This window comes from Salmo trutta, chromosome 1 (genome assembly GCF_901001165.1).
Source record: "Salmo trutta chromosome 1, fSalTru1.1, whole genome shotgun sequence".
Lineage (NCBI taxonomy): Eukaryota > Metazoa > Chordata > Actinopteri > Salmoniformes > Salmonidae > Salmo > Salmo trutta.
In genome coordinates this window covers 46,723,352-46,750,975 of record NC_042957.1, presented here as the reverse complement: position 1 = coordinate 46,750,975, position 27,624 = coordinate 46,723,352, and the positions used below count along the sequence as shown (strand labels likewise).

At 44.3% G+C, this 27,624-nt stretch overlaps 1 protein-coding gene and 1 long non-coding RNA gene across 2 annotated transcripts in view; both read left to right on the top strand.

Moving 5' to 3' along the window:
* Positions 1-20,776, top strand: part of LOC115197469 (LIM and SH3 domain protein 1) — a 35,147-nt gene extending 14,371 nt beyond the window's left edge. The window contains exons 3-7 of the mRNA XM_029759032.1: positions 3,465-3,549; positions 12,623-12,730; positions 15,599-15,677; positions 16,622-16,743; positions 17,068-20,776. Coding sequence (XP_029614892.1) covers positions 3,465-3,549; positions 12,623-12,730; positions 15,599-15,677; positions 16,622-16,743; positions 17,068-17,241 — 568 coding nt within the window. The 3' untranslated portion in view covers positions 17,242-20,776. The remainder of the gene's footprint in view (positions 1-3,464; positions 3,550-12,622; positions 12,731-15,598; positions 15,678-16,621; positions 16,744-17,067) is intronic.
* Positions 20,777-20,971: 195 nt separating this feature from the next.
* LOC115197476 (uncharacterized) lies at positions 20,972-22,782 on the top strand. The gene is made up of 2 exons (XR_003879020.1): positions 20,972-21,315; positions 21,629-22,782. It is a non-coding gene; the product is annotated as an uncharacterized LOC115197476 (long non-coding RNA).
* The last annotated feature ends 4,842 nt before the right edge of the window (positions 22,783-27,624 follow it).

Below are 27,624 nucleotides of genomic sequence, written 5' to 3'. Positions count from 1 at the left end.
GGACAGGAGTGGGTGTGGCCTTCCAGAAAGTAATTTTTTCCACCCGCTCCTAGTTCCACTATGCTAATAACCCTCACTCTCTGCTCAGTAGTGGGTTCGTTCCTGTTCTATAATGTGACTGCTACAGAGCAGTAGTGTGTGTGTGTGTGCTTGTGGCTGTCATTGATAGCAGAGGGAGGCAGTGTGTGACTCCTAACCTTGTTACACTGCAGCCTGACAGATGAGTGAATATACAGGCATTACATAGCCTTCATGCGCATTGCTCACCCATTCTTGGTTGACTGACTTTGTGGGGACACACAATTCAGTCCCGTTCAAAATCCTATCTTCCTTAACCCTAAACCTTAACCTAGCTCTTAACCCCAATTCTAACACTAGTTATAACCTTAACCCTAAACCCCCTAGAAATAGCATTTGACCTTGTGGGGACTAACAAAATGTTCCCAATTTTTGTTTGTTTACTATTCTCGTGGGGACTTCTGGAATAAACAAGTATCGTTAAACTCGTCCACACACATACGACGCACCAATACCAGCTCAAACACACAATGAGTATCAGGTATCTGTGTGCCAGCTGCACACTCGTCTCTCTGTTCCATGCTAATGCAGCCTAAAGCACAAAGACGCTCTGTAGAGCACACGCTGGCCACCGCCGCAAACCAACCAGACACACCCCTATCCCCAAATAAAACCTACAAATAATGTGTTTACCCAAGCCACCCAGTCACACTTCTACTGCTCTAAAGAACAGCACTGCAGGTTACAACAGGATGCTGTTACCAAAACGCATGACAATGGCAAACTGAGGCTTCAGCTCTCTGACTGACCTAAGCTGCCACTAGCACAGCCAACCGCTACATTTGAATGGAATCTGATAGCAGCACTCTCTCTGCCTTTTCAGGAACGTGTGTGTTTGAGCGTACGCGGGCCTGTGTGTGCTTGCGTGCTTGAGCGCAAGGAGGGTTGCAGGAAGCCTAGCCGTTCGAGGGTTTCCAGTTCGAATCCTGGGTCCGACAGGAACAAATCGTCCGGGAAGTGAGCTGGCAACCAGAAGGTTGCTGCTGTCAAATCCTAGATGCCTTTGCCTGCCCTTAACCCCCACACAACAACAGCCCCCTGGTTGCTCAGTGTGGCAGCCCCCCAACACCTCTCCAACAAACCTGTATGTGTGTCTTTCGGAGGGGTTGGGTTAAAAGCGGAAGTCAAATTTTGGTTGGTCCTCGTGTGCAATTGGCCAAGAAAGTAATCTTAATATCACACAGTGCCTGTAAAGTGCTCTGTTCAGCACTTTCACAATACGCTGGGCTCACACTCCCTCTCTGCTGTTTGAGCTGTGTGTGGGTTTAAAAGTGCTTGTTAATTAGTTTCTCATTCCTGGTTGTAGATAATTGCACCGCGTTCTTCAGAAGACCTCATTGTTTGAGGCTTTGAGCTCGTCCATCTCTCTACATCAGTTTAAATGGAAATTCAATGTGTTTACCAAGTCGTCAAGGAAACACAAAACATATTACCTAACTGGGATACCCGGAGGCATGGAGAGGGGGGAGATTGAGGTCGTCCCACCCCCTGGGGCATGCTGGGTAGTGGAGTCCATATGAGCAGCTGGATTCAGTGGAGGGTTTTTTTTTCTCTCCATGTTGACCTGAACCTCGTTGTGCTTCTCGCTGCCTTTAGGACAACTGAGTGAACTGGCAGGCAGCATAAGGAGGAGTGCAGATGAGTTTAGCAGGAAAAGCTCTGGTGTATTAAAAACATACTTGTACGCATCGCTTACACAGATCAGGAATCAATAAGCAAGTCTGCAGTGCGGGGCTTTTGGAGTTGTGTCCGGCGTGTATGTAGAATGCGTTTGGGTCTGTGAAGCATGTGTTTGAGGCAGAGCGTTTTTCAAGGGCAGTGGGAGGTGGGACTGACTGGCTCGGTTCCGTGTGTGTGGGGTTGACCAGACCAGAAATCCCCCAAAACCCATTCAAGAAGAGCTTTGTGTTCATGCTCCGGTGGAGTAGAACACCATGGCAATTTTCCCTGCGACTGTGCTTCCCCCCGGGCCCTCTCTCTCTCCCTCTTTCTGTGTTGCGTTCTGTTACTCTACCTGTTGTCCTCCATGGGGGGGGGGGGGGGGTTCCACACCTGCTATGACTCAACCAGGCATGTAGTAACCTTGAGAGAAACAGCTCCCAACAACCCATACCCCCCTGCCAGTCACCTCTGTTGACGGTGACAGGAGACCCATTGAAACAGACTTTTTGTGTTCTGTTAGAGATGTCATCTGTCTGCAGGGCTTCCTAATTCACACTGGAGACAAACTTTAACAATGACTGAGGTTTATTTGAACTGCCGTGCTTTTCTTAAAATTCTAGCCCCCTTAAAGTCCAACCTGGACCTCGAAGCCAGTTCCATTGCTTTTTTAAAAATAATTCCCCTCTTACCAGGGACTGACTGATTTACCCCTTTTCTAGACCAGGGGTCCCGAAAAAAGCTTTTGGGGGGCGTCGTGAGTGTGTATCTGAATGGATCAAATACAAAGTGCAAAGCTGTCATCAAGGCAAAGGGTGGCTACTTTGAAGAATCTCAAATATAAAATATATTTTGATTTGTTTAACACTTTTTTTGCATACCACATGATTCCATATGTGTTATTTCATAGCTGTGATGTCTTCACTTTAAAATTATACAATGTAGAAAATAGTCAAAATAAAGAAAAACCCTGAAATGAGTAGGTGTTCTAAAACCTTTGACTGGTAGTGTATATTATCCACCTAAAATACAGATTAGCAATCTGCTACGGCAATAAGGCTCCTTGGCGATTTCATTGATCGTTTTCCTATTCCAGATAGGCCTGGTTTGGGTGGGTTGTCATTATATACCTCAGTGGGTGGTACTGGCTGTACGTCTAAATCTAGCTGTAACGTCACACAACCTTCAATACTTATGCGATGAAGGTGTAACATCCTGGCAAATGAATGACGGTGTTTGTGAGGAAGAGAGACTACAGACGGATCATGATTTCTATCTGATCCTGTAACCCCCCCCCCCCCGCTGCATACAGGTAGGCTGTATGATCCTGCTTATCCTGCTTGGTCTGGACTCCAGGGAAGTGACCTGATATCTCTCGTTCGTATTGGCTGCTAACATGAATGACTTTCGGTTCCAAACGCAGGCTTAAAACTCAGTTTTGTTTCTGTGCCTGAAGTAAAATCTACAAAACCAAAAAAGTATACACCTGTTTTTTTTGGGGGGGGGGGTTTGGCCCATGTGACAAATAATTGAAATGTTACCTTGTGTTTTGAAAATGCATCCCCATTTTATGGCTGTAATTACAGCGGGTTAAAAGGTGTGTGTGTGTGTGTGTGTGTGTGTGTGTGTGTGTGTGTGTGTGTGTGTGAACCACGGTTCTAGATGGTGTGCCTGTGTCAATGCCCTGTGCTAATGTTTTCCTCCTCCCTCACCTGTGTGTTTTACAGACACTACCCCAAGACAAACTTTACCTGCGTGGCCGACACTCCTGAGAACCTCCGCCTCAAACAGCAGAGCAAGATGCAGAGCCAGGTAACTACCTGCTCACCAGAACGCAGACGATCCCGGTCCACAGGCCTCATGAGGCCGTCAGTGTGGAAGTAATTAAAGATGCTTACAAGGCCTCATCGCTGATCCTCATATTGAAATGTATCTATGACGCTCCGGCTCTAATGACCTATGACGCTCTAATGACCTATGACGCTCAGGCCTATTTGTGGAGACGCTCCTTTAAACTGCTAGGATTTATGTGCGGTCTTTCTCTCTCCGCCCACATGTTAGCGTATAGTCATCCTCCATTTTTCTCCATCTTCCTGCTCTGTTATCTGCCTGTGTCATCGCTGATTCTCCTCCACTCACGGTTGCCCTTTTCCTCCCCTTCGGTGCTTTCCCCTCCCACTGTTCTCCTTTCTCCTCTCTTTCGTTCATTCATATTTTACCTCCTCCAGACAGAAAGTAGCGCCCCCCCCCCCCCCCCCGGGCCAATAGAGCGCCCCCCTCTTTATGACGAAGATCCTCTCTGTCTCCGCTTCTCTCTTTTGCATTCCTCTCATTTCCTTCCTCTTCAGATTTCACTTTTATCTCTTCCTCCTTCGACCACCCTCCTCCCTCTTCCTGTGTCAGTGCCTTCCTTTCTCTCCTCTCTCTCTCTCCCTCTCGTAAAGTATTGTAATGAGGTGTGACAGACCTCCCTACCCTGCTACCATAGCAATAGGGTTCCCGTGGCAACACTGCAGGCCGTGGTGAAGGGGGATAGAGGAGAAGCGGCCCCAGTTCCCCACACGCACCCTCAACTTCCACTCGCACACTCAAATTATGAGCTAGCATGGACACGCACACACGGACGTACAGTAGCTAGCCACACACACACACACACACACACACACACACACTTGGATGTTGACGGTTTCCGAGACACACGGAGAGTTTGAGTCAGAGCCTATTTCCTGTCTTCTCCTCTAATAATCTATGACAGGGCCTCTGTGCTACGGCCACACACAGTATATTCAGGAAACATCTATGGGATGCTCACAAAGGACCCTTAGTCAGCCACAATTACATGGAGTGTTCCCCACACACACACACACTTACACCACTCGCACACGGCTACATTTTATAAATCCTTCAGTATGTATTAATAAGCGTGTTCTCATATGTGATTATGATACGTATTTAGGAGGACCGGTCATTAGTTGTTGTGGGTTGAGCAGACTAACACACCCCGTGCAGAAAACACCATCTGTGTCTCTCTTTCTCTCTGATCGCTCCAACAGCTCTTTTTTGTTTTTTTTTGCCACAAGAGTCATGTGGACTGGGAACTATAGTCCGACTGAGCCCTGATGCCTCCTCAGTAGTGTCGCTCTCTCGTTCCATCTCTTTCTCTGTATAAAGTGAGAGGGTGACTAGAAGACGAGAGTCGGAGGAATGGCCGTTAGTCACAGTCCGGGCCCATGCTCATTAACGGCACCACCGCCAATCCGGATTACATGCAGAGGGGAGGGGGGTGTGTGTCTCTGTTTGTTCCTCTGTGTGTGTGTGTGTGTCGGGGTTAGCCGTGGATTAGCAGCCATACTGACTGACAGTCTCAGTGTATGTAGTCCCAACCAGCTCCCAGGGGCCTCCGAGAGGACTGGGAGGATCCTAGAAGACCAGTAAACAAACAGACCGATGCAACGTGGCCACACAGAGATAAGAGTCCATCCACACACACACATTTCTCAGAGGAGGCTAGTGAGACCACTGACAGACGCTGGAGCTAGTATCTACAGCGCCAACCTACAGAGAAGATCAACCAGCTCCGCATCTCTGCTACGTGTAAACAACACACACAGCCTACATCATGACAACATGAAGTAGCTCTAAAACGGACACACACACACACCACCAACTCTTTAGTGTGCAGAGAGCAAATCTCCAATCTCATCTTTTTTTATAGCAATAACAGGTGACCCAGTTTGAGTATTTTGGTCAGTTTTTTTCCCCTCTCCAAATAGACTGTTATTCTGGTACATCCTGTGGTTAGAAGGCTGATTTCTATTGGCCAGGGTCTGAGGCCTGGGGGCTGCTGGGAGATCTGGACATGGTTTTGGGGGGTTGGGAGTGTTGAGAAGACTGGGGGTGAAAGGTTATGAGAGACAGTTGGCCCTAATAAAACTGTCCGGAAAATACATTGGTTTGTCGTACTGCTAGAACAGGAGAGTGGGGATGTACGCAGTAGACTACAGTACAGGGATTGACGGGAAGATCTGAAAGGCAGTCAGCAGTGCACTGTTTGGTTTCCCGACTTATGATCACATACAGTGCATTCGGGAAGTATTCAGACCCCTTGACTTATTCCACATTTTGTTACATTGGAGCCTTATTCTAAAATGAATTAAATAGTTTTTTCCCCCCCCTCATCAATCTACACACAATATCCCATAATGACAAAGCAGAAACAGGTTTTGAGAAATGTTTGCAATTGTATGTACACTACCGTTCAAAAGTTTGGGGTCACTTAGAAATGTCCTTGTTTTTGTCCATTTAAAATCACATCAAATTGATCAGAAATACAGTGTAGACATTTATTGTTGTAATTGACTATTGTAGCTGGAAACGGCAGATTTTATTCCCAGCTACCTAGAAGGCCAGCATCCCGGAGTCGCCTCTTCACTATTGACGTTGAGACAGGTGTTTTGCGGGTACTATTTAATGAAGTTGCCAGTTGAGGACTTGTGAGGCGTCTGTTTCTCAAACTAGACACTCTAATGTACTTGTCCTCTTGCTCAGTTGTGCACCAGGGCCTCCCACTCCTCTTTCTATTCTGGTTAGAGCCAGTTTGCGCTGTTCTGTGAAGGGAGTAGTACACAGCATTGTACGAGATCTTCAGTTTCTTGGCAATTTCTCGCATGGAATAGACTTAATTTCTCAGAACCAGAATAGACTGACGAGTTTCAGAAGAAAGTCTTTGTTTCTGGCCATTTTGAGCCTGTATTCGAACCCACAAATGCTGATGCTCCAGATACTCAACTAGTCTAAAGAAGGCCAGTTTTATTGCTTCTTTAATCAGGACAACAGTTTTCAGATGTGCTAACATCATTGCAAAAGGGTTTTCTAATGATCAATTAGCCTTTTAAAATTCTAAACTTGGATTAACACAATGTGCCATTGGAACACTGGACTGATGGTTTCTGATAATTGACCTATGTAGATATTCCATAAAATATCAGCCTTTTCCAGCTGCAATAGTCATTTACAACATTAACAATGTCTACACTGTATTTCTGATCAATTTGTTGTTATTTTAATGGTCAAAAAATGTCTAAGTGAACCAAAACTTTTGAACATTTACATAAGTATTCAGACCCTTTACTCAGTACTTTGTTGAAGCACCTTTGGCAGCGATTACAGTCTTGAGTCTTCTTGGGTATGCCGCTACAAGCTTGGCACACCGGTATTTGGGGAGTTTCTCCCATTCGTCTCTGCAGCTCCTCTCAAGCTCTGTCAGGTTGGATGGGGAGCTTCACTGCACAGCTATTTTCAGGTCTCCAGAGATGTTCTATTGGGTTCAAGTCGGGGCTCTGGCTGGGCCACTCAAGGACATTCAGAGACTTGTCCCGAAGCCACTCCTGCATTGTCTTGGCTGTGTGCTTAGGGTCGTTGTCCTGTTGGAAGGTGAACCTTCGCCCCAGTCTGAGGTCCTGAGCTCTCTGGAGCAGGTTTTCATCAAGGATCTCTACTTTGCTCTGTTCATCTTTGCCTTGATCCTGACTAGCTTCCCAGTCCCTGCCTCTGAAAAACATCCCCACAGCAGGATGCTGCCATCACCATGTTTCACCGTAGGTATGGTGCCAGGTTTCCTCCTGTTGGCATTCAGGCCAAAGAGTTCAATCTTGGTTTCATCAGACTAGAGAATCTTGTTTCTCATGGTCTGAGTCCTTTCCTTTAGGTGCCCTTTGGCAAACTCTAAGCGGGCTGTCATGCCTTTTACTGAGGAGTAGCTTCTGTCTGGGCACTCTACCATAAAGGCCTGATTGGTGAAGTGCTGCAGAGATGGTTGTCCTTCTGGAAGGTTCTCTCATCTCAACAGAAGAACTCTGGAGTTCTGTCAGTCTTGGTGGTTCCAAACTTCTTCCATTTAAGAATGGAGGCCACTGTGTTCTTTGGGACCTTCACTGCTGCAGACTTTTTTGTTGTTGTACCCTTCCTCAGATCTGTGCCTCGACATAATCCTGTCTCGGAGCTCTACGGACAAATCCTTCAACCTTATGGCTTGGTTTTTGCGCTGACATCCACTGTCAGCTGTGGGATCTTGTTATATAAACAGGTGTGTGCCTTTCCAAATCATGTCCAATCAATTGAATTTACCACAAGTGGACTCCCAAGTTGTAGAAACATCTCAAGGATGATCAATGGAAACAGGATGCACCTGAGCACAATTTCGAGTTGTGTAGCAAAGGGTCTGAATACTTCGGTAAGTCATTTCTTTCTGTTTTCTATTTTTATTTTTAATAAATGTGCAAAGATTTCCCCAACCTGCCTTCACTTTGTCATTATCGGGTATTGTGTGTAGATTGACTGAAATTATTTCATCCATTTTAGAATAAGGCTGTAATTTAACAAAATTTGGAAAAAGTGATGGAGTTTGAATACCTTCCAAACGCACTGCATGGCCAGAAATTAAAATTGGCTGTTTACATAGAAAAAGTACATAAATTTTGCGTCTTTCACTTAAACACGGGAGGAACCAGAAAGATCAAATGTTGTTGAAAAGAGTTTGTGTGTAGCCTAAGTTTAGCACTAATGGAACACGCACGTCACGCACACATTGTGAATTATGGCCCAGTCATCTCCTGCCTATCCTCACAAGGTTTGTGGGGGAGAGGACAGGTCAGCACTCTGTAGAGCTGTGTCAGTCAAACAGCAGTCAGGTGACCTGTGGTCAAACAGCGTTTTAGAGCTGCAGACCCTGACCAACATGAGTCAGCATGGGTTCCAATCTGGCCCAGAGTGCACCTCTACCTACTTTCCTGTCTTCTCTCCACTTTCCTGTCTACCAATAGACCAATCAAATACGTAGGGTGTGGGACTGCCCAATCCTTAAAACAGTCAGTCAGTCAGGTTGTCAGAGGAGAGGAGTGTAGTCATAGAAATAGAATATCTAGATTAGGATAGGTATTGTATTTCTGAGTGTGAGACTGGATGGGGTGCTGCTTGGTAATGGATTATGGCAGCAGGCTCTTCCAGGGGTGGGCAGACAGCCGGATATTAGTTATTGGTGCGGTCTAGCACCAGAGAGCGAGGGAAGTGATTGTCATTTTTGATATGTCACTGGGCCTGTATTGTGTTTCATAGGGAACCTGAGTATATATGTACTTCTGCATGTGTATGAGTTGGTACTTTGTGTGTGTGTGTGTATGAATCCACAAGTGTTGCGTCATTGGTACAGTAGGCCAGCTGTGTGTGATGGAGAGCTGCTGTGTTGTCATTAGAGTGATACCCATCTGATTACATGGGCTGGTCACTTCCTGTCATACTGAGGGTCACACTGGGAAGGGATGGGTAAGCACACACACACACACACACACAAAGACCTATGCATCAGCGTTTCCAGTAATAGCCGGCTTTTCCGATTTCAATAAAATAAATTGGCGCCCGGCCAATTGTCCGGGGAAGAAAAAAATCTAATTGCGAAATAATGAATTTTTTGCCTATTCATTGGTAGAAATACCAGTCAATGTAGATAAATTGGACTGGTCATGCTTATCGGTCTGTAGGTTAATTTGTATCATACATGTCAGACAGCACGAGAGCTGCTGCTGAAGCATCTCAAAAGGCAAATGCATATGGTGCTTTCAAAACATGGAACTTCAGGTCGGAAAGTCGTTTCAGACTTGGAATTCCCGAGTTGGATGACTGTTCAAAACTAGTTTTCCCAGTCGGAGCTAGTTTTTTAAATTTTATTTATTACCCCCCCAAGAGTTCCCAGTTGACGTGAACGCACTGATGTCAGATATTTCCCAGTTGTTCTGAACGCATCGATAGGCAGCGGAAGGCAGTCTTCATCGGCGCGTCACACACCACTTTGCAATGAGCTGGAGGCAGTATGCATTTCCAAAAAATATACTTAATTGTTTGAAAACTGAACGTTTTACTACATATTATGAAGCATATCTTACCTTGTTTCAAAGTAGCCTAGCCAAAATCATGCAATTATTTTAAATGAACTTTCTTTCGTTATCTAGTATCCAAAGGCACAATATTAGTCGTATTAGCAACCCATGCTAGTTGCATATTAGATCTCCCCTCTTAAATGTCTTAACAGCCGTTTTCATCTTTCACATAAAACCGCTCGCATGTGCAGTGCGTGTTTTCCCGCTAATTGCATTATGGAACCAACATTTGCGCGTATCCTTCTGCCTTGTGCGCATTGCTGCCATTTTATAATGTGAAGAATGAATAGTATCAACATTTTAAGCTAAACGTTCTGATCTGTTTCATCAGACTCATTGCTTTTTAACAATTTGACCTACTGGTTGTATGAATTTGGGATCTATCATCCCGTAACTGTCCCAGAGTCTGTTTGGAAGAGACTTTCTTTCTCAACAAACTGACCAATATAATAGGTCAACTTTGTTTTTACTATGGGGGATAGTACAGTCGTGGCCAAAAGTTTTGAGAATGACACAAATATTAATTTTCAGTCTGCTGCCTCTTTTTGTATGATGGCAATTTGCATATACTCCAGAATGTTATGAAGAGTGATCAGATGAATTGCAATTCATTGCAAAGATCCTCTTTGCCATGCAAATGAACTGAATCCCCCCCAAAACATTTCCTCTGCATTTCAGCCCTGCCACAAAAGGACCAGCTGACATCATGTCAGTGATTCTCTCATTAACACAGGTGTGAGTGTTGACGAGGACAAGGCTGGAGATCACTCTGTCATGCTGATTGAGTTCGAATAACAGACTGGAAGCTTCAAAAGGAAGGTGGTGCTTGGAATCATTGTTCTTCCTCTGTCAACCATGGTTACCTGCAAGGAAACACGTGCCGTTATCATTGGCTTCACAGGCAAGGATATTACTGCCAGTAAAATTGCACCTAAATCAACCATTTATCGGATCATCAAGAACTTCGAGAGCGGTTCAATTGTTGTGAAGAAGGCTTCAGGGCGCCCAAGAAAGTCCAGCAAGCGCCAGGACCATCTCCTAAAGTTGATTCAGCTGTGGGATCGGGGCACCACCAGTACAGAGTTTGCTCAGGAATGGCAGCAGGCAGGTGTGAGTGCATCTGCACGCACAGTGAGGCGAAGACTTTTGGAGGATGGCCTGGTGTCAAGAAGGGCAGCAAAGAAGCCACTTCTCTCCAGGAAAAACATCAGGGACAGACTGATATTCTGCAAAAGGTACAGGGATTGGACTGCTAAGGACTGGGGCAAAGTCATTTTCTCTGAATCCCCTTTCTGTTGGTTTGGGGTATCCGGAGAAAACCAGGTGAGCGCTACCATCAGTCCTGTGTCATGCCAACAGTAAAGCATCCTGAGACCATGTGTGGGGTTGCTTCTCAGCCAAGGGAATGGGCTCACTCACGATTTTGCCTAAGAACACAGCCGTGAATAAAGAATGGTACCAACACATCCTCCGAGAGCAACTTCTCCCAACCATCCAGGAACAGTTTGGCGACGAACAATGCCTTTTCCAGCATGATGGAGCACCTTGCCATAAGGCAAAAGTGATAACTAAGTGGCTCGGGGAACAAAACATCGATATTTTGGGTCCATGGCCAGGAAACTCCCCAGACCTTAATCCCATTGAGAACTTGTGGACAAACACAAACCCACAAATTCTGACAAACTCCAAGCATTGATTATGCAAGAATGGGCTGCCATCAGTCAGGATGTGGCCCAGAAGTTAATTGGCAGCATGCCAGGGTGGATTGCAGAGGTCTTGAAAAAGAAGGGTCAACACTGCAAATATTGACTCTTTCCATCAACTTCATGTAATTGTCAATAAAAGCCTTTGACACTTATGAAATGCTTATAATTATACTTCAGTACTCCATAGTAACATCTGACAAAAATATCTAAAGACACTGAGCAGCAAAGCATCTGACAAAAATATATAAAGACACTAAGCAGCAAACTTTGTGGAAATTAATATTTGTGTCATTCTCAAAACGTTTGGCCACGACTGTAGATTGGCATAAGCTAGTGATTTTCCTGTTCATTAGGCCTACTTGTCTTGTTGGCTGAGGAAAAGTGAATGTGGCCCGTTATTCTAATATCTTCAAAGTGCACATCAGAATTCGTCAAGAAGGGACTGTGTCTACATCATTGCATCCTCAACTTGCATGTTCTGTTACTATGAATTACCATCTAAATGTGATTTCTGGCATTCTGATCAGGTTACGCTACCAATGCATATGGGTCCAGTACATTTCTCAAATGTCCAGTAAATTTAAAATGCTGCTGGTCAAATGTCCGGCGCCACATTTTCCTAATGGAATCCCTGCTATGCCTATTCCATACAACCATGTGCATTAATACACACCCTCTCTGTTGTACACACACCTCTTGGTGTGACCTTATAAGGCTATGCCAGCACATCCTGTGTGTATGGTCTCACTGCCCTGACAACAGGAAGTGACTGTCAACACCACTACTGAGGAGGGTGGGCAGGCGGGCTTCACACACACACACACACACACACACACAAAAGAAAATCATTAAAACTATAGCCTATATTTACATTTCATTGGTGTGTAGTTACATGTACATAGCTCTCTGTTACCTCGTACCCCGTGTATATAGCCACGTTATCGTTACTCACTGTGTATTTATTATTACGTGTTATTACTGTTCTATTATTTCTTTTATTTTCTCTGCGTTGTTGGGAAGGGCCCGTAAGTAAGCATTTCACTGTTAGTCTACACCTGTTGTTGTTGCTGTAAAAATGGCTTTATAACTACATTTATTTGTTGTTTACAAAGCATGTACCAAAATAAAATGTGATTTCATCTGTTATTTTTGACCCTGAAACGTTTGACTCTTGGTTTGTGTGTGTGTGTTACGATTTACTATGACTATACAGTGTGGTCTGACCGGGTGTGACTGTGTGTGTTCCAGGTGCAGTACAAGGAGGAGTTTGAGAAGAACAAAGGGAAAGGTTTCAGTGCTGTGGCCGACACGCCAGAGATGCAGAGAATCAAGAAAACACAGGACCATATCAGTAACGTATGTCTAGCTGTCAACACTCTCACACACACACAGTAGCTATCACAGGACGGGATCAACAACCAGTCCATCTCTCTCCCCCTCAGGTTGTCTCAAATGGTACCCTGGTCAAAGTAGTGCACTATCGGGAACATGGTGCCATTTGGGACTCAGCCCCTACACTGCTCACCCACTTCATATTCTGAGTGGGTGCCAATCATCACAAGTGCCCAGCCTTTGTGTACTGGGGTATGCCTGAAAGGAGCCAGCACTGCAGATCACACACACACACACACACACACACACACACACATATATATATATATATACTGCTAAAAAAAATAAAGGGAACACTTAAACAACACAATGTAACTCCAAGTCAATCACACTTCTGTGAAATCAAACTGTCCACTTAGGAAGCAACACTGATTGACAATAAATTTCACATGCTGTTGTGCAAATGGAATAGACAACAGGTGGAAATTATAGGCAATTAGCAAGACACCCCCAATAAAGGAGTGGTTCTGCAGGTGGACCACAGACCACTTTTCAGTTCCTATGCTTCCTGGCTGATGTTTTGGTCACTTTTGAATGCTGGCGGTGCTTTCACTCTAGTGGTAGCATGAGACGGAGTCTACAACCCACACAAGTGGGTCAGGTAGTGCAGCTCATCCAGGATGGCACATCAATGCGAGCTGTGGCAAGAAGGTTTGCTGTGTCTGTCAGCGTAGTGTCCAGAGCATGGAGGCGCTACCAGGAGACAGGCCAGTACATCAGGAGACGTGGAGGAGGCCGTAGGAGGGCAACAACCCAGCAGCAGGACCACTACCTCCACCTTTGTGCAAGGAGGAGCAGGAGAAGCACTGCCAGAGCCCTGCAAAATGACCTCCAGCATTCACTCACTACATGGCCAAAAGTATGTGGACACCTGCTCATCGAACATCTCATTCCAAAATCATGGGCATTAATATGGAGTTGGTCCCCCTTTTGCTGCTATAACAGCCTCCACTCTTCTGGGAAGGCTTTCCACTAGATTGTGGAACATTGCTGTGGGGACTTGCTTCCATTCAGCCACGAGCATTAGTGAGGTCGGGCACTGATGTTGAGCAATTTAGGTCTGGCGCGCAGTCTGCATTCCAATTCATGCCAAAGGTGTTCGATGAGGTTTAGGTCAGGGCTTTGTGCAGGCCTGTCAAGTTCTTCCACACCGATCTCAACAAACCATTTCTGTATGGACCTTGCTTCGTGCACTGGGGCATTGTCATGCTGAAACAGGTAAGGGCCTTCCCCAAACTGTTGCCACAAAGTTGGAACCACAGAATTGTCTAGAATGTCATTGTATGCTGTAGCGTTAAGATTTCCCTTCACTGGAACTAAGGGGCCCAAACCATGAAAAACAGCCCCAGACCATTAGTCCTTCTCCACCGAACTTTACATTTGACACTGTACATTCGGGCAGGTAGTGTTCTCCTGCCATCCGCCAAACCCAGATTCGTCCGTCGGACTACCAGATGGTGAGGCGAGATTCATCACTCCAGAGAACGTGTTTCCACTGCTCTAGAGTAATGGCACTATTGCGCATGGTGTCCGCAACGGGTGTGGCTGAAATAGATATACACACACACACACACACACACACACACACACACACACTATCTATATATATCTCCATGCACCTCCTTTACCACTCTATTGATGTGCAGATAGACCAGAGACAGTCTCTCTCTCGCTCTCTCTCATTGACATTTATTTTGAACTTTCACTTGTTTTCCTTTTTTTTTCTCCATCCCTCTCTCCCTTCCTACCTCCTTTTACTTTCTCCTGATTCATGTAGTGAAGGTTAAGGGGGGGGCTCTTTTGTATCCGGGACTGGCAGGGGCTGGGCTTTTCCTGTTCAGTCTCACGCACGCACACGCCATCTGTGTGCAACCTTCGCCTCCCAAACAAACAGAAGTAATGTCAGACGCACTCTCTCGCTTAACATATTGCTTCGCTCTGTCTCGCCGTCACTGAACGCAATGTCCTCACTCACACTTAACACTCATTTCCTCCAGTCAGTCTGAATACACTCTTCTCTGACACCCTGAACACACAGACCTCTTTCACCCGGAGGGAGGGAGGGAGGGAGGGAGGGAGGGAGAAAGAGGGCAGAATCTAGGCTGTGTGTCAGTCAATGTTATCAGTCAGGCTGGGAACATGAGTAGGGCCGTTATACTGCAGTAAAGGATCTGTCTCAGGTTTATTGGGCTGGTGGTCATTTGGAGATGAACGCTGTCCTTGTCTCTCTCTGCGATGTTGGCTGGGTTATTATGTTCGGGCTGGTGTTGATAGCACTTTGATTTACCTGAATAAACAAGGAGACATTCTCACCGACTGCTTTTGTTAGATGTTTAGGCGTGATATATTTAGCACCGTTCTCGTTCTGGTTTCCTACTTTGGGTCTCTGTTTCATCTTTCAATGTCTTACCCTTGCTTTAGGTCCCTGTCTCTCTCGTGTTCGTTCCTCATGTGTCAGCAAGGGTTGTTAGGCAGCGCTGAGGGCACCCAACTTCCTGGCTGCGATGTCATTTCCTCTGTGTCAGCAGGCCTATTGTAGAAACACAGCAGCATGTAGCCTTGCACTGTAGCGCCCCACCTATTACACACAGCCTGGCTGCCTGGGGAGGGATCTGGAGACACCTGCTGGACATAACAGGAACTGTATTTTATTTTGCTTCTCTAAATGGCTATCTGCTGGACTGAGAGTCAACAGGATGCAATCAGGGTTTTCTTATCAAACTAAGCAGCACCATACATGATATCTGGGTATTATATCTAGTCACTCTGAGCTGAATGTCACAATGGGAATATAATGTGTCTGATTTTCGGACGTGTGTTTTGTCTTTACAGATTAAGTACCATGAGGAGTTTGAGAAGAACAGGATGGGAGGAGAAATCCCATCTCCCCAGCCCAACAGCCCCAATCCAGGTACACATGCTGAGAGACACACACACACTATGAAAATGCATTTATTAAAGAGTCACTATGCCATTTCGTGGTAGCAAAAATTCGAATAGTTTGCCTCATTCCACAAGCAAGTAAAGTGTTGAGAATTATTGTACCATCTAAAATATATTTTTCACAACCAAAAACATTGTTTTCAGCTGTTTGTGTACAAAACCTAAAGGAAAAGACGCAAAACTCAACAGAATAACGGGAAGCATAGAAATAGCGCACATAGAACAGACTTAGACTTGCTTTTAATGAGAATGACAGATCTATAACTCACATTTTGTTGTGAATTTTGTTACATTTTGCGGCTTTAACGTCAGTGAGAGTAGACAAATGGTTACATTATCGCTGGTCATAAAATGTGTTTGATCTTTCTGCTCTGTGGACTGTTCCTGTTTTTAGTACGCAATGATTGTGAGCTAGTGGTTAACCTGTTAACCTGCATTCAGTGTGTACATGTTATCACCTTTCAATATCACAAACATAACTATTATAACAATGACTCTAACTGAAAGGCGCCAATAGTTAACTGAAAGGCGCTAGACGATGGCTGCAACGCGCTAGACGATGGCTGAAAGGCTGAAAGGCGCTAGACGATGGCTGAAAGGCGCCAGACGATGGCTGAAAGGCGCCAGACGATGGCTGAAAGGCGCCAGACGATGGCTGAAAGGCGCCAGACGATGGCTGCAATTTTTGACTTGCTGTGCTGTGGAATTCAGAGCCCTGGGGCTGACCAATGGGATGCCAGTTAGATAGAGGGGGAATACAGCAGGAGGAGATGTTTCAGAGTGCCAGGGACTGGGGGATCTGTTTGTCAGACTGAATAGCCAGAAATGTCTATCTTTCACTCATCTCCCCCTCTCACATTACTCTCTCCTCTCTCGCTCTCTCTCTTCCCCCCTCCTTCTGTCTCTCACCAGTGTTCCAGCAGCAGCTGCCCCACCAGCCCCCTGCTGCGTCTAAGAACTACAACTATGAGCCGGCCGCGGCTCCTCTACCTGTCCGCCAGGTGGCCGCCGCCGCCCCCCCTCCCAGCTCCGGGGTAAGCCAGAGACCCTCCTCTCTACTGTGTTAGGATCCGTCCCAAACGGCACCCTGTTCCCTACTTTAAAGCGGTTAAATGTAGTGCACTATATAGGGTGCCATTTGGGACGCAACCACTGTTCTCTGTGCATGGTCCAGGTGGACCCCACTGTGTCTGGCAGTATCCACATGACCCGCCCTTGTGGCTTTGTCTCGTTAGCAGAGACTCTGTCTCTGTTGAATGTGGTGTTATAGGAACTTCATGTTCTCTTTCACTCCCTTTCTCCGTACCTTCTCCCTTCCCTCCTATTCCCTTTACACCCCCCCCTCGTTCTGTGTGTAGAAGCGGTACCAGGCAGTGTATGACTATGCTGCAGCCGATGAGGACGAGGTGGGCTTCCTGGAGGGAGACGTGATCGTAGACGCGCAGGTGATCGACGAGGGCTGGATGTACGGCCGTGTGGAGCGCACTGGCCAGCAGGGCATGCTGCCTGCTAACTATGTAGAGGCCATCTGATCTGAGAAAGAGAGAAGTGGGGGGGGAGAGAGAAGCAAGTGAAAAGCCCAGTGTCATCTCATCTTAATGCCGCTTTCTATTTCTTTCACTCGTTCTCTGATCTGTCCTGTAAGACCCCCTCTTCCTCCCCTATCTCCCCTTCCAACCTCCCCCGGTGTACCCCTGGTCTGCTTTCCTCCAACGACAGACTCTCTCTGTCTGTGTGTCTGCCTTGTCTGTCTCTGTTTGTGCTGCCGTCTGTCTGATTGTGTCTGCCTGTCTCTGTCCCAATTCTTCGGTCCACTAAAAGTGCTGTCCCAAGTGGAATTTAAGTCTTACAGAAGTATCATACCTCCATCTTACAGGCAGGGATCATACAGTGTATCACAACTATCCTAGCTACAGACTTCATATTCCAGCAAACTATGATGCAAAACGATATGAACCCTTCCCCCACCTCGTCAATCAAGTTGCCATGACAGCAGAGAACCGAGGCCAATGTGGTCATGAGAAAATGAGTTTGGAATGTGGGTGTGGCATCTTCAGAAGGTTTTTTTTCTTTTTTTTCTTCTTTCCCATTTTTGAAACTGTCTGAAATTGGCCTGACTGGAAGCTCAGTGTAGAATCTTACTGTATCTGGGCAGTTAGAACTAAGCTTGAATATTTGACTTGTGTACATTCCATTAACCATCAATACCCCATTGTTGTCGCATCAGCCAGTCAGTGAGCAGTCTACAGTATCAGTCTTACCAGAGAGGTCTTATATATTTCTATTACTACATATACGCATTTATCAATATTACTTATCTGTTCCCTCACCTGTCTTACCCTGTCCTGCACTGCATTGTGGGTATTGTTCTGAAACTAAACTGGAATCCTATCTTAACTGAAGAGCACCTCCTGCCCATGCCTTGTACCTCAAGTTCAGGCATTTGAAGTACAGGAGGGATCAGGGACGAGTTAGTTAGGGGACGTGGTTACAGTCATGTCATCACCTTAGTCAGTGGGTGTGAAGATATTCTCCCGCTCGCAGCCTCAAATGCCTTCCGACAGTCTTACAGGAAGCTGAGTGACGTGGTGGTGGTTACGGTTGGAGGAGGAGAGAGGGGGTGGGATCAGGCCAGGCCCTGCCCCCTATTCCAAGATGACAAACATCTGAGTTGATCGATCGTAAGCGCGAAGGCCAAACGCAATTCTGTATTGTGAATTTTTTTTCTAATTCTCATTTGTTTGGTTGGTTAACATTCCAACCCGTATGAGAAGTGTTGAACTGAGGTCAGAAATCCAGGCTGTGGTAAATGTTATTGTTTCTACATCGTATAATGTTGTTTTTTTTCCCTTTTGCTTTTGTTGGTATTGTAAGAGCATTATTCTAAAAATGTCAATGTATCAAATACATTTCAGAAATAAAACGGCAACTCGATTTACGAACCAATAAGGCACGCTAGTTTGTCTAGACGTGTGCGTATGCTGGGTTAGCGATCCCACAGATTTAGATCCACGGGGTAAGTCAACCATCAACCTCCTGGGTTATGCGTTTGCCTGATAATCATCAACCCAATTTTCCAGTTTTATTGTGCCAACTCGTGACTGGACTATCTCACCCAGTTCTCTTGTCCTTGAAACTCCTGAGAAGTGGACAGCAATGTTCTGGAGTGCCACTGGCTCATGAATATTCACATGCTCATTAATGAGCAGTTGTCATGGCGCATAGTAACATTAGGCCCGCCCTCTCACCTGCGTTCTAGATATTTCTGACACTCTATGGGCGGACGTTCCCTACCAAATATAGTGGCAAACCTGTGTTCCTTTGTTGCACGGAAAACTGAGAAATGTTATGCAACAATGACTTAACTTTCATAGTTGTAGCTACGAGATCCGTCTGGCTGTCCTATCATGGGCAGATGATTCCAGTGACGACGATCGTTGTACATTCCATGTCCTAAGGGACCGCGTGAGGCTTGGAGAGGGACGTGGTTTCAGTAGAGGGTGAACTCTACTTCCTCCTTGACCTCTGTTACTTCTCTCTTTCCCACCCTACGTGTTTCTTTCTCTTCACTGTGACGGTCACAGATGAGGGGGACAACATGGGATTAAAGTAATGTTCAGCTTTATGAAAACAATACCCTCTCCACTTAGTTTGATGATATTGTACAGTTTTGGGTTATGGGTCATGGTGCTGGCGGAAGGGGCTTTGCCTGCAAACTAAAGATGTATTGTGGAATGATATGATTTGATTTAATGAGGTGAGGGGCAGTATAAAGGGTAAACGGTACCCATTTTTAATACCAGTGTGGTGGAACGTGTTGGACAATAAGTAGGTGTTGACCGTTCATATCATTTTGGCTTCAACTTTTGTAATGTGATGAGTTACAATGTTTTAAATGAACTGGAATGAACACAACACACACCTCAACCTGACTAGATAATCAGATTGCCACGCAGATTAAAAGGTAAGTCTAGGCCTACATTTAGCATCTAAGACCTCTCTACTTGACAACTGGACTTTTTTAAACTCATACACTGTATGAAGGGCAGGTTTGGGGCCGAGCTATTGGAAGTCTCATTGCTTTGCTTCAGTAACTAAATAAAGAGTGAGGACGAAGGAGAGGCGCTTTGGCTTGAAGTGAATGGAGTGTTCTTGGAGTTCTTATGAATTTGGGTTGCCTTGTACAGTATCTGCAGTCGATGCCTCTCAAAATAAAATTGCCTTGCCTACTTGGAGGCTTTGGTGTGTTTTACTGATTAGGGGATAAACCAAGCCCATGTTGGCTGCCACAGCTGTTTTTCCCTCGCAGTGAAGTGATGTGGATTTGTTTTAGTTTCTAGGTAGATTTAGGAGGGAGGTGAATGACGCTGATAGTTGATTGGCGGGAAACAAATCCAAAGTGGCCAAAGATGAGACAATGGTGTTTTTGTGTGACTGGAGTGATGATAGACCACAGTGGCAAGGCATAGACATTTACTGTACCATGTTATAGTCTGTATTGGGTTGGATGGTGCTAGGAGAGAGAGAGAGAGATGCTGTTAACACATACTACTACCCCCCCCCCCCCCAACCTGAGAGAGGGGGAGCAAGGAAAGACTTTGAATCTGCCAGGAGACCAATATGCTCCTGCTTTGGTATCACTCCTAAACTCTGCTGTATCATATCTCATATCATCACCTTGTTCTCCTCCCCCAATGTGGTCCTATCAGTCCTATGGCCAAGAGTCCTCCAACCTTCTACCCCAATTAAAGACTCCTATGTCCTATGCTTCTGATGAATCAATCATTCCCTGCTTTTGTACGATACTGGTATATAAATCACATCAACCAAACACTGACCTAGCATTCAGACCGATGTTGTGCATTCCATCAAAAAATGATTTTGTTTTGATAGCATTTTTTGTTATTCCTATTTTTGAACATGCATATATTGACATTCTTTAAAAAAAAAAATCATTAGACTCCAGTTGAATTTAAGGACCTGAGAAAAGCATAATGTTGTCCTGTTACAGCACTTCGAATTGTACTTAAACATTCTACAGATTCAATAAAATGTCATTTTTACTCAGTAGCGTCCAGTATTATTTGCTTCCTTCAGTGTAAACGCTTCCTCATTCGTTGTGATTACTTGGCTATATGACTACGAGTTTGCTGAACGCAGATTGCATGTATTAAACGTATATGGGACTGGGCCCTTAGCAAAAATAAATATGTCCCTTGTTTACCGCTACTTCCCACCCTGGTTTTAATGTTTACGGGTATGCTTCCACGCATAAAATATTATAGAACGTATCTGACGGGAGGGGTTTCATGTAGGGAAGAGATTATTCTGGTCCGGCTATTTTCGGAATCCCCCGATCTGCGCCGGTGTTGAGGCTGCCCATTTCTTCGTCGTGTATTCTAGCCATACATCCGCATCCTCCGTTTCTGGCATTCTCATCATGTTGGACATTTTAATGTTGATGTTTTTCGCCATCATGGGACTCGTTTTCCTATCCTACATCATTTACATGTTATGATGTGTGTCCGGATTTTGGTCCCAGTCGGTGGACGGGCCGGGGATATGGTGAGCCTCTCCTGCATCCGCGGTACCCATCGCTGACAATGGTAAACAGCGCACATAGATTAAAACGTTTTATAATAAGAATTCTGTATAGCTGTATTGCAAGAAGTCAGCCTCTTATGCTCTGTAGTTATTGAATTATACATGTAACATTGCAAAGATAATTGAATCTTTAATTTTGTGTGTGTGTCTCTCTCATATATATATATAACATTGATGGGCAAATAATATTTGAGAATAATATGAAACCAGTGTTTCTAGTCAGCGTTATGATATAGGATATAAATAAAAGGAAAGCATAACAGACGGAGCATAATAAATGTGACATTTGTGCATCCTGCTGCATTTCTGTTCAAGGGAGGAGTGCTCTTCTCCATGGAGGAGAAGGGGGGCTTTACTGCCCCTCTGGAGGAAATGAAGATGGCCCATCAGAGGGGGAAGACCTTGTAGGACACAGACTGGCAGCTGGTGGACACTTCCCCTCTCTGTAGATTCGGCCACCCTGCTCGAGATCGGGTCTCCTGTACCCTAGTAGGCTCCAATTGGCAACCCCTGTACCCTACGCTCCATCCCTTCTGACTCTTCTAAAATTATTATCTGTGTGTAAAATGCATATGAGTTAGTAAAGATGTCAAATTAGTAAGGCTATAAGGAGTAAGGTTGTATTGCAGTAGTATTGTTTGTGCCTATTTGACTACACTGTGAGGGTTAACACTAAACCCCCAAACTGCAATGTACAATATCTCCATGTTAAGTGCATGGTTTTGTGTGTTAGGCTGTATAAATAAGTCCCAATGAACTTGGATTGCTATTATCTTCTTAGTCATAGTGGTTTTCTATGAACAGGCTGAGATGCTCTTGATTGACCTCTACTTGATATGTCTTGAAACAGGAATATATCCTCTCTGTCCTTTTAGTCAGTGAACCTAAAGGTCAGGGGGTTGTGTTAATACAGCAGCTATTAGCAACAGTCACACAGAGATTTATATCGACATGTCAGTACTAACAAAAAAAATGTATACATTAAAAGTATTAATAAGAATCGTGTTAGGGGAGAGAGATTGTCTTGGGTCTGAGCTAAACTGTTTGTCAGGAGCTCTGTTTGTTGTCCTGGAAGAGAGGTATTCCATCTAATTATTGCATTAAGTTGATAGGATCCGGAAGTAACTCACATATCATCGCTGTTGTCACTGTAATCATGAATGACTGATTTATCTGAACAGTGTTGATAACAGTCGAGTCATCCACACACTGAATGCATGTTTTTATCCCTCAGATTCATCACTGGAGTTTGTTTTTCTCTCACAAACATAAGTGTTATATTTATCAGAGCCAAGGCAAATGGCGATAGTTTTGTGTTAAGCCATTTGAAATAAAGATTTGTACACGAAAACCTGGCGAGCTTTATTTCACTTCAAAATGTGTGAATGTGCATAGGTGTTCGAGAGGGAGTGAATCATCTGTAGGATATATATATATGTTTTTGCCTACATTTTGAAGGTTTGAGTACAGAAGAAACAAGATCGCAAGCCAGCTGGACCTCGTATCAATTGCTTCATGTTGACATAAGAGGGAATGTATGCGCGCATACAGAGCACAAAACATTAGGAACACGTTCCTAACATTGAGTTGCACCCCATTTTGCCCTCAAAACAGCTTCGATTCGTCAGGGCATGGACTCTACAATGTGTCGAATGCGTTCCACAGGGATGCTGGCCCATGTTGACTCCGATGCTTCCCACAGTTGTGTCGAGTTGGCTGGATGTCCTTTGGGTTGTGGAACATTCTTGACACACATGGGAAGCTGTTGAGAGTGAAACACCAAGCAGCGTTGCAGTTCTTGACACACTCAAACCGTTGCGCCTGTCACCTACTACTATACCCCATTCAAAGGCACTTCAATCCCATGCATTTGACCTAGGTCTGTTCAGTTCTAGGGTTATTTGAAATAATATTTTTAGAAATAAGTATTTCAAAATATTTTCAAATCATAGGCTATTTAAAGGAAATGTTAAAATATTTTCAAATACTTCTATAGAAGTAGTTGATTCGGCAGCCTTACATTAATAGAACATTCTCAAATACACAATATATGTATTTAAATAACAAATACTTAAATACACGTGTATTTGAACCCTGGTCTGAAACCTATCTAGATATCCCTGATATGGTATCTGGTGTTGGTGGTCTCTCTGATGACATGGCAGCTAAAACAGAGGTACAGGTGTGTATCTCAAATGGCACCGTATTCCCTTTATTGTCGTGCACTACTTTTAATAGGGTGCCATTTGGGACGTACCCACAGACTAGCTCAAAGGCAGAATGACATACAAGTCAGTGCTAGCTGCAGCTTGTACCTGCTGTGGCTTGTAACGAACTAGCTGTCTGAGAGAAGGTTGGAATCCTAATCAACCCATGTTGATCATGTTGTTTTGAAGTACAGGCAGGGCCAGTTCTTGCATTTTCTTTCTTAATTTGATCTAATTCACTAGTACCGTATTTTATCAGTTCACGAAGTGATCTTGCATTACTCATCTTGTATGTATCTACTGTATTCTATACTATTCTTCTGTATCTTAGTCAGTTTCGCTCTGACATTGCTCGTCCATATGTATGTGGTCTTAATTCATTCCTACTTAGATTTGTGTGTATTGGGTATATGTTGTGGAATTTGTTAGATATTGCTGCACTGTCGGAGCTAGAAGCACAAGCATTTTGCTACACCCGCAATATCATCTGCAAATCACATGTATGTGACCAATAAGATTTGATTTGATTTGAAAATAGCTGTGCAGCGGCTCTCCCCATCCAACCTGACAGAGCTTGAGAGGATCTGCAGAGAAGAATGGGGAAAAACTCCCCGAATACAGGTGTGCCAAGCTTGTAGCGTCATACCCAAGAAGACTTGAGGCTGTAATCGCTGCCAAAGATGCTTCAACAAAGTACTGAGTAAAAGGTCTGAATACTTACTTAAATGTGTTATCAATGTTTTCATTTTTATAAATTTGCACATGTCTAAACCTGTTTTTGCTTCAACATTATGGGGTATTGTGTGTAGGTTGATGAGGGGGAAAAAACAATTTCATCCATTTTAAAACTAGGCTGCAACGTAACAAAATGTGTAAAAAGTCAAGGGGTCTGAATACTTTCCGAATGCACTGTATATCAAAGATGGTGAGTAAATGAAGATGTCACATAAATGTTTTTTCCCCAATGAAAGAAATGGTCATGGTTCCTGTCTGTGTAAGTATGCGTTCTCTCTTTCGCATGAGCTGTGATCTCACGTGGGAAAGCATGCTCAAGATGGTCACGTGAGAGAGAATGCCCACTTACGCAGACAGGAACCATGACAATTTTCTTCAATGGGAAACTACCCAATATCAGCTAGCTCTGGTCTACTTATCTCTAATGTGTGAAGCCTCATCGAGGATATTCAACCCTAAGGGCCAATCCAAGGAAATGTAAATATATTTGTAATATAAGCTAACAAAACACACCAAAACTGACAAGGTGCACACTGATCAGTAAAGTAAAGAGGCTAACAATCTATAATGCTCCCTTCTGCACAGTTCTCTCACAGTGAGAAACAAACAATAGGATTACAAAAGTGTGTCTCAACACGGTCTCCTGTGTGAACATCCAAAGAACAAGTCAGTTGGTGTGATATACACTGAGTGTACAAAACATTAGGAACATCTGCTCTTTCTATGACAGACTGACCAGGTAAATCCAGATGAAAGCTATGATCCCTTATTGATGTCACCTGTTAAATCCACTTCAATCAGTGTAGATTTAGTGGAGGAGACAGGTTAAATCATTATTTTTAAGCCTTGAGACAATTGAGACAGATTTTGTATGGGTGTCATTCAGAGTTTGAATGAGCAAGACAAAATATTTAAGTGCCTTTGAACGGGGTATGGTAGTAGAGGAATTGAGGCTGTTCTGAGGGCAAAAGGGTGTGCAACTCAATATTAGGAAGGTGTTCCTAATGTTTTGTACACTGTGTACATATGACTTATACATATACTGTACAATACAACGGGGGAATAAAAGTATTCTAAAAGTGGGTGACAGTCAAAGACAATGACCTGCCACTCACTATCACAAGGGTTAGCAACTACACAGACTCATTTCATAGAACTTCAAAACACTGGCAGTTTGTCTACTTCACTTCTTTAATCTACTCTTTGAGCACTCCAGATGGCACAGTTAATAAAACAAATGAAATTATGGCAATACTGGACAGGTTTGAATATTGCTGTCTGCGTGCACAGTGACGTGGGCTGATGGACAAAAATTCAGCCCTGGCATTTTAGCCACCAGTCCACCACTGTATCCAACACTGAAAATAAAGCTAGCTGGCCTGGCTAGCTATCATTAGCGACCGAGTTCTGGTCATAGTGACGTTGATCAAGGGAGGAGGAAATTGTGTCCCTTTAGAGGGCAAGAACGCAATGTACTGTATGTTAGGAGAAATACAATATTATCACAAGGAGACGTATACTTGGAATACAGAGTAAGAACGTTGGGAAAGAGAGGTGGAGCTTGAAGCGAGCGAAGCTGGCAGATGGTGAATCTGTTGAAGATGTTGGAAAAAAGAGAGATGGTAGGTCGAAGAAGGCTGGTGGCAAGTGCAAACAGAGTGAGCCGGACGCTGTATCCAGTTCTGGAGGTGAAATGGAAATGAATGATAAAAAACAACATTGTGCTGCTCTGTTTGTTGATTTATCAAAGGCATTTGATTCAGTTGACCATACATTGTTGAAGGGGCAGTAAACTGGTTTAGGAACTATCTTTCTGACAGAACACAATGTGTATATACTGACAATCATGTCTAGCTTTCTTGAGATTAATAGAGGTGTGCCCCAGGGTTCCATTTTAGCGCCTATGTTGTTCTCAATTTATATTAATGATTTGGGAAATGGGATGCAATCAGCAAAGTCATATCATGTGGCCGCCTCTGTTTCAGGCTGTTGAAGAGTTCCAGACTGCTTTTCAGTCACTGCAGGCTTCCCTTTACGGTCTTAAACTGGTCTTGAATGTACATGTAACAAAATGAATTACCTTTACCAGAGCTTGCACTCAGCCAGAGAAGATTAGCATTGTCACATCTGGTGGCTTATCCATTGAAAAAGTGACATCCGACAAATACCTAGGTATAGTTGAAGTTGGAAGTTTTCATACAATTTAGCCAAATACATTTAAACTCAGTTTTTCACAATTCCTGACATTTTAACCTAGTAAACATTCCCTCTCTTAGGTCAGTTAGGATCACCACTTTATTTTAAGAATGTGAAATGTCAGAATAATAGTAGAGAGTGATTTATTTCAGCTTTTATTTCTTTCATCACATTCCCAGTGGGTCAGAAGTTTACATACACTCAATTAGTATTTGATAGCATTGCCTTTAAATTGTTTAACTTGGGTCAAACGTTTCGGGTAACCTTCCACAAGCTTCCCACAATAAGTTGGGGGAATTTTGTCCCATTCCTCCTGACAGAGATAGTGTAACTGAGTCAGGTTTGTAGGCCTCCTTGCTCACACACGCTTTTTCAGTTCTGCCAACACATTTTCTATAGGATTGAGGTCAGGACCTTGTGATGGCCACTCCAATACCTTGACTTTGTTGTCATTGAGCCATTTTGCCACAACTTTGGAAGTATGCTTGGGGTCATTGTCCATTTGGAAGACCCATTTGCGACCAAGCTTTAACTTCCTGACTGATATCTTGAGATGTTGCTTCAATATATCCACATAATTTGCCCTCCTCATGATGCCATCTATTTTGTGAAGTGCAGCAAAGCACCCCCACAACATGATGCTGCCACCCCCGTGCTTCATAGTTGGGATGGTGCTCTTCAGCTTGCAAGCCTCCCTCCTTTTTCCTCCAAACATAATGATGGTCATTATGGCCAAACAGTTCTAGTTTTGTTTCATCAGACCAGAGGACATTTCTCCAAAAAGTACGATCTTTGTCCCCATGTGCAGTTGCAAACCGTAGTTTTGTAGCAGTGGCTTCTTCCTTGCTGAGTGGCCTTTCAGGTTATGTCGATATAGGACTGGTTTTACTGTGAATATAGGTACTTTTGTACCTGTTTCCTCCAGCATCTTCACAAGGTCCTTTACTGCTGTTCTGGTATTGATTTGCACTTTTTGCACCAAAGTACGTTCATCTCCAGGAGACAGAACGCGTCTCCTTCCTGAGCGGTATGATGGCTGCATGGTCCCATGGTGTTTAGACTTGCGTACTATTGTTTGTACAGATGAACGTGGCACCTTCAGGCGTTTGGAAATTGTTCCCAAGGATGAACCAGACTTGTGGAGGTCTACAATTTTTCTTCTGAGGTCTTGGC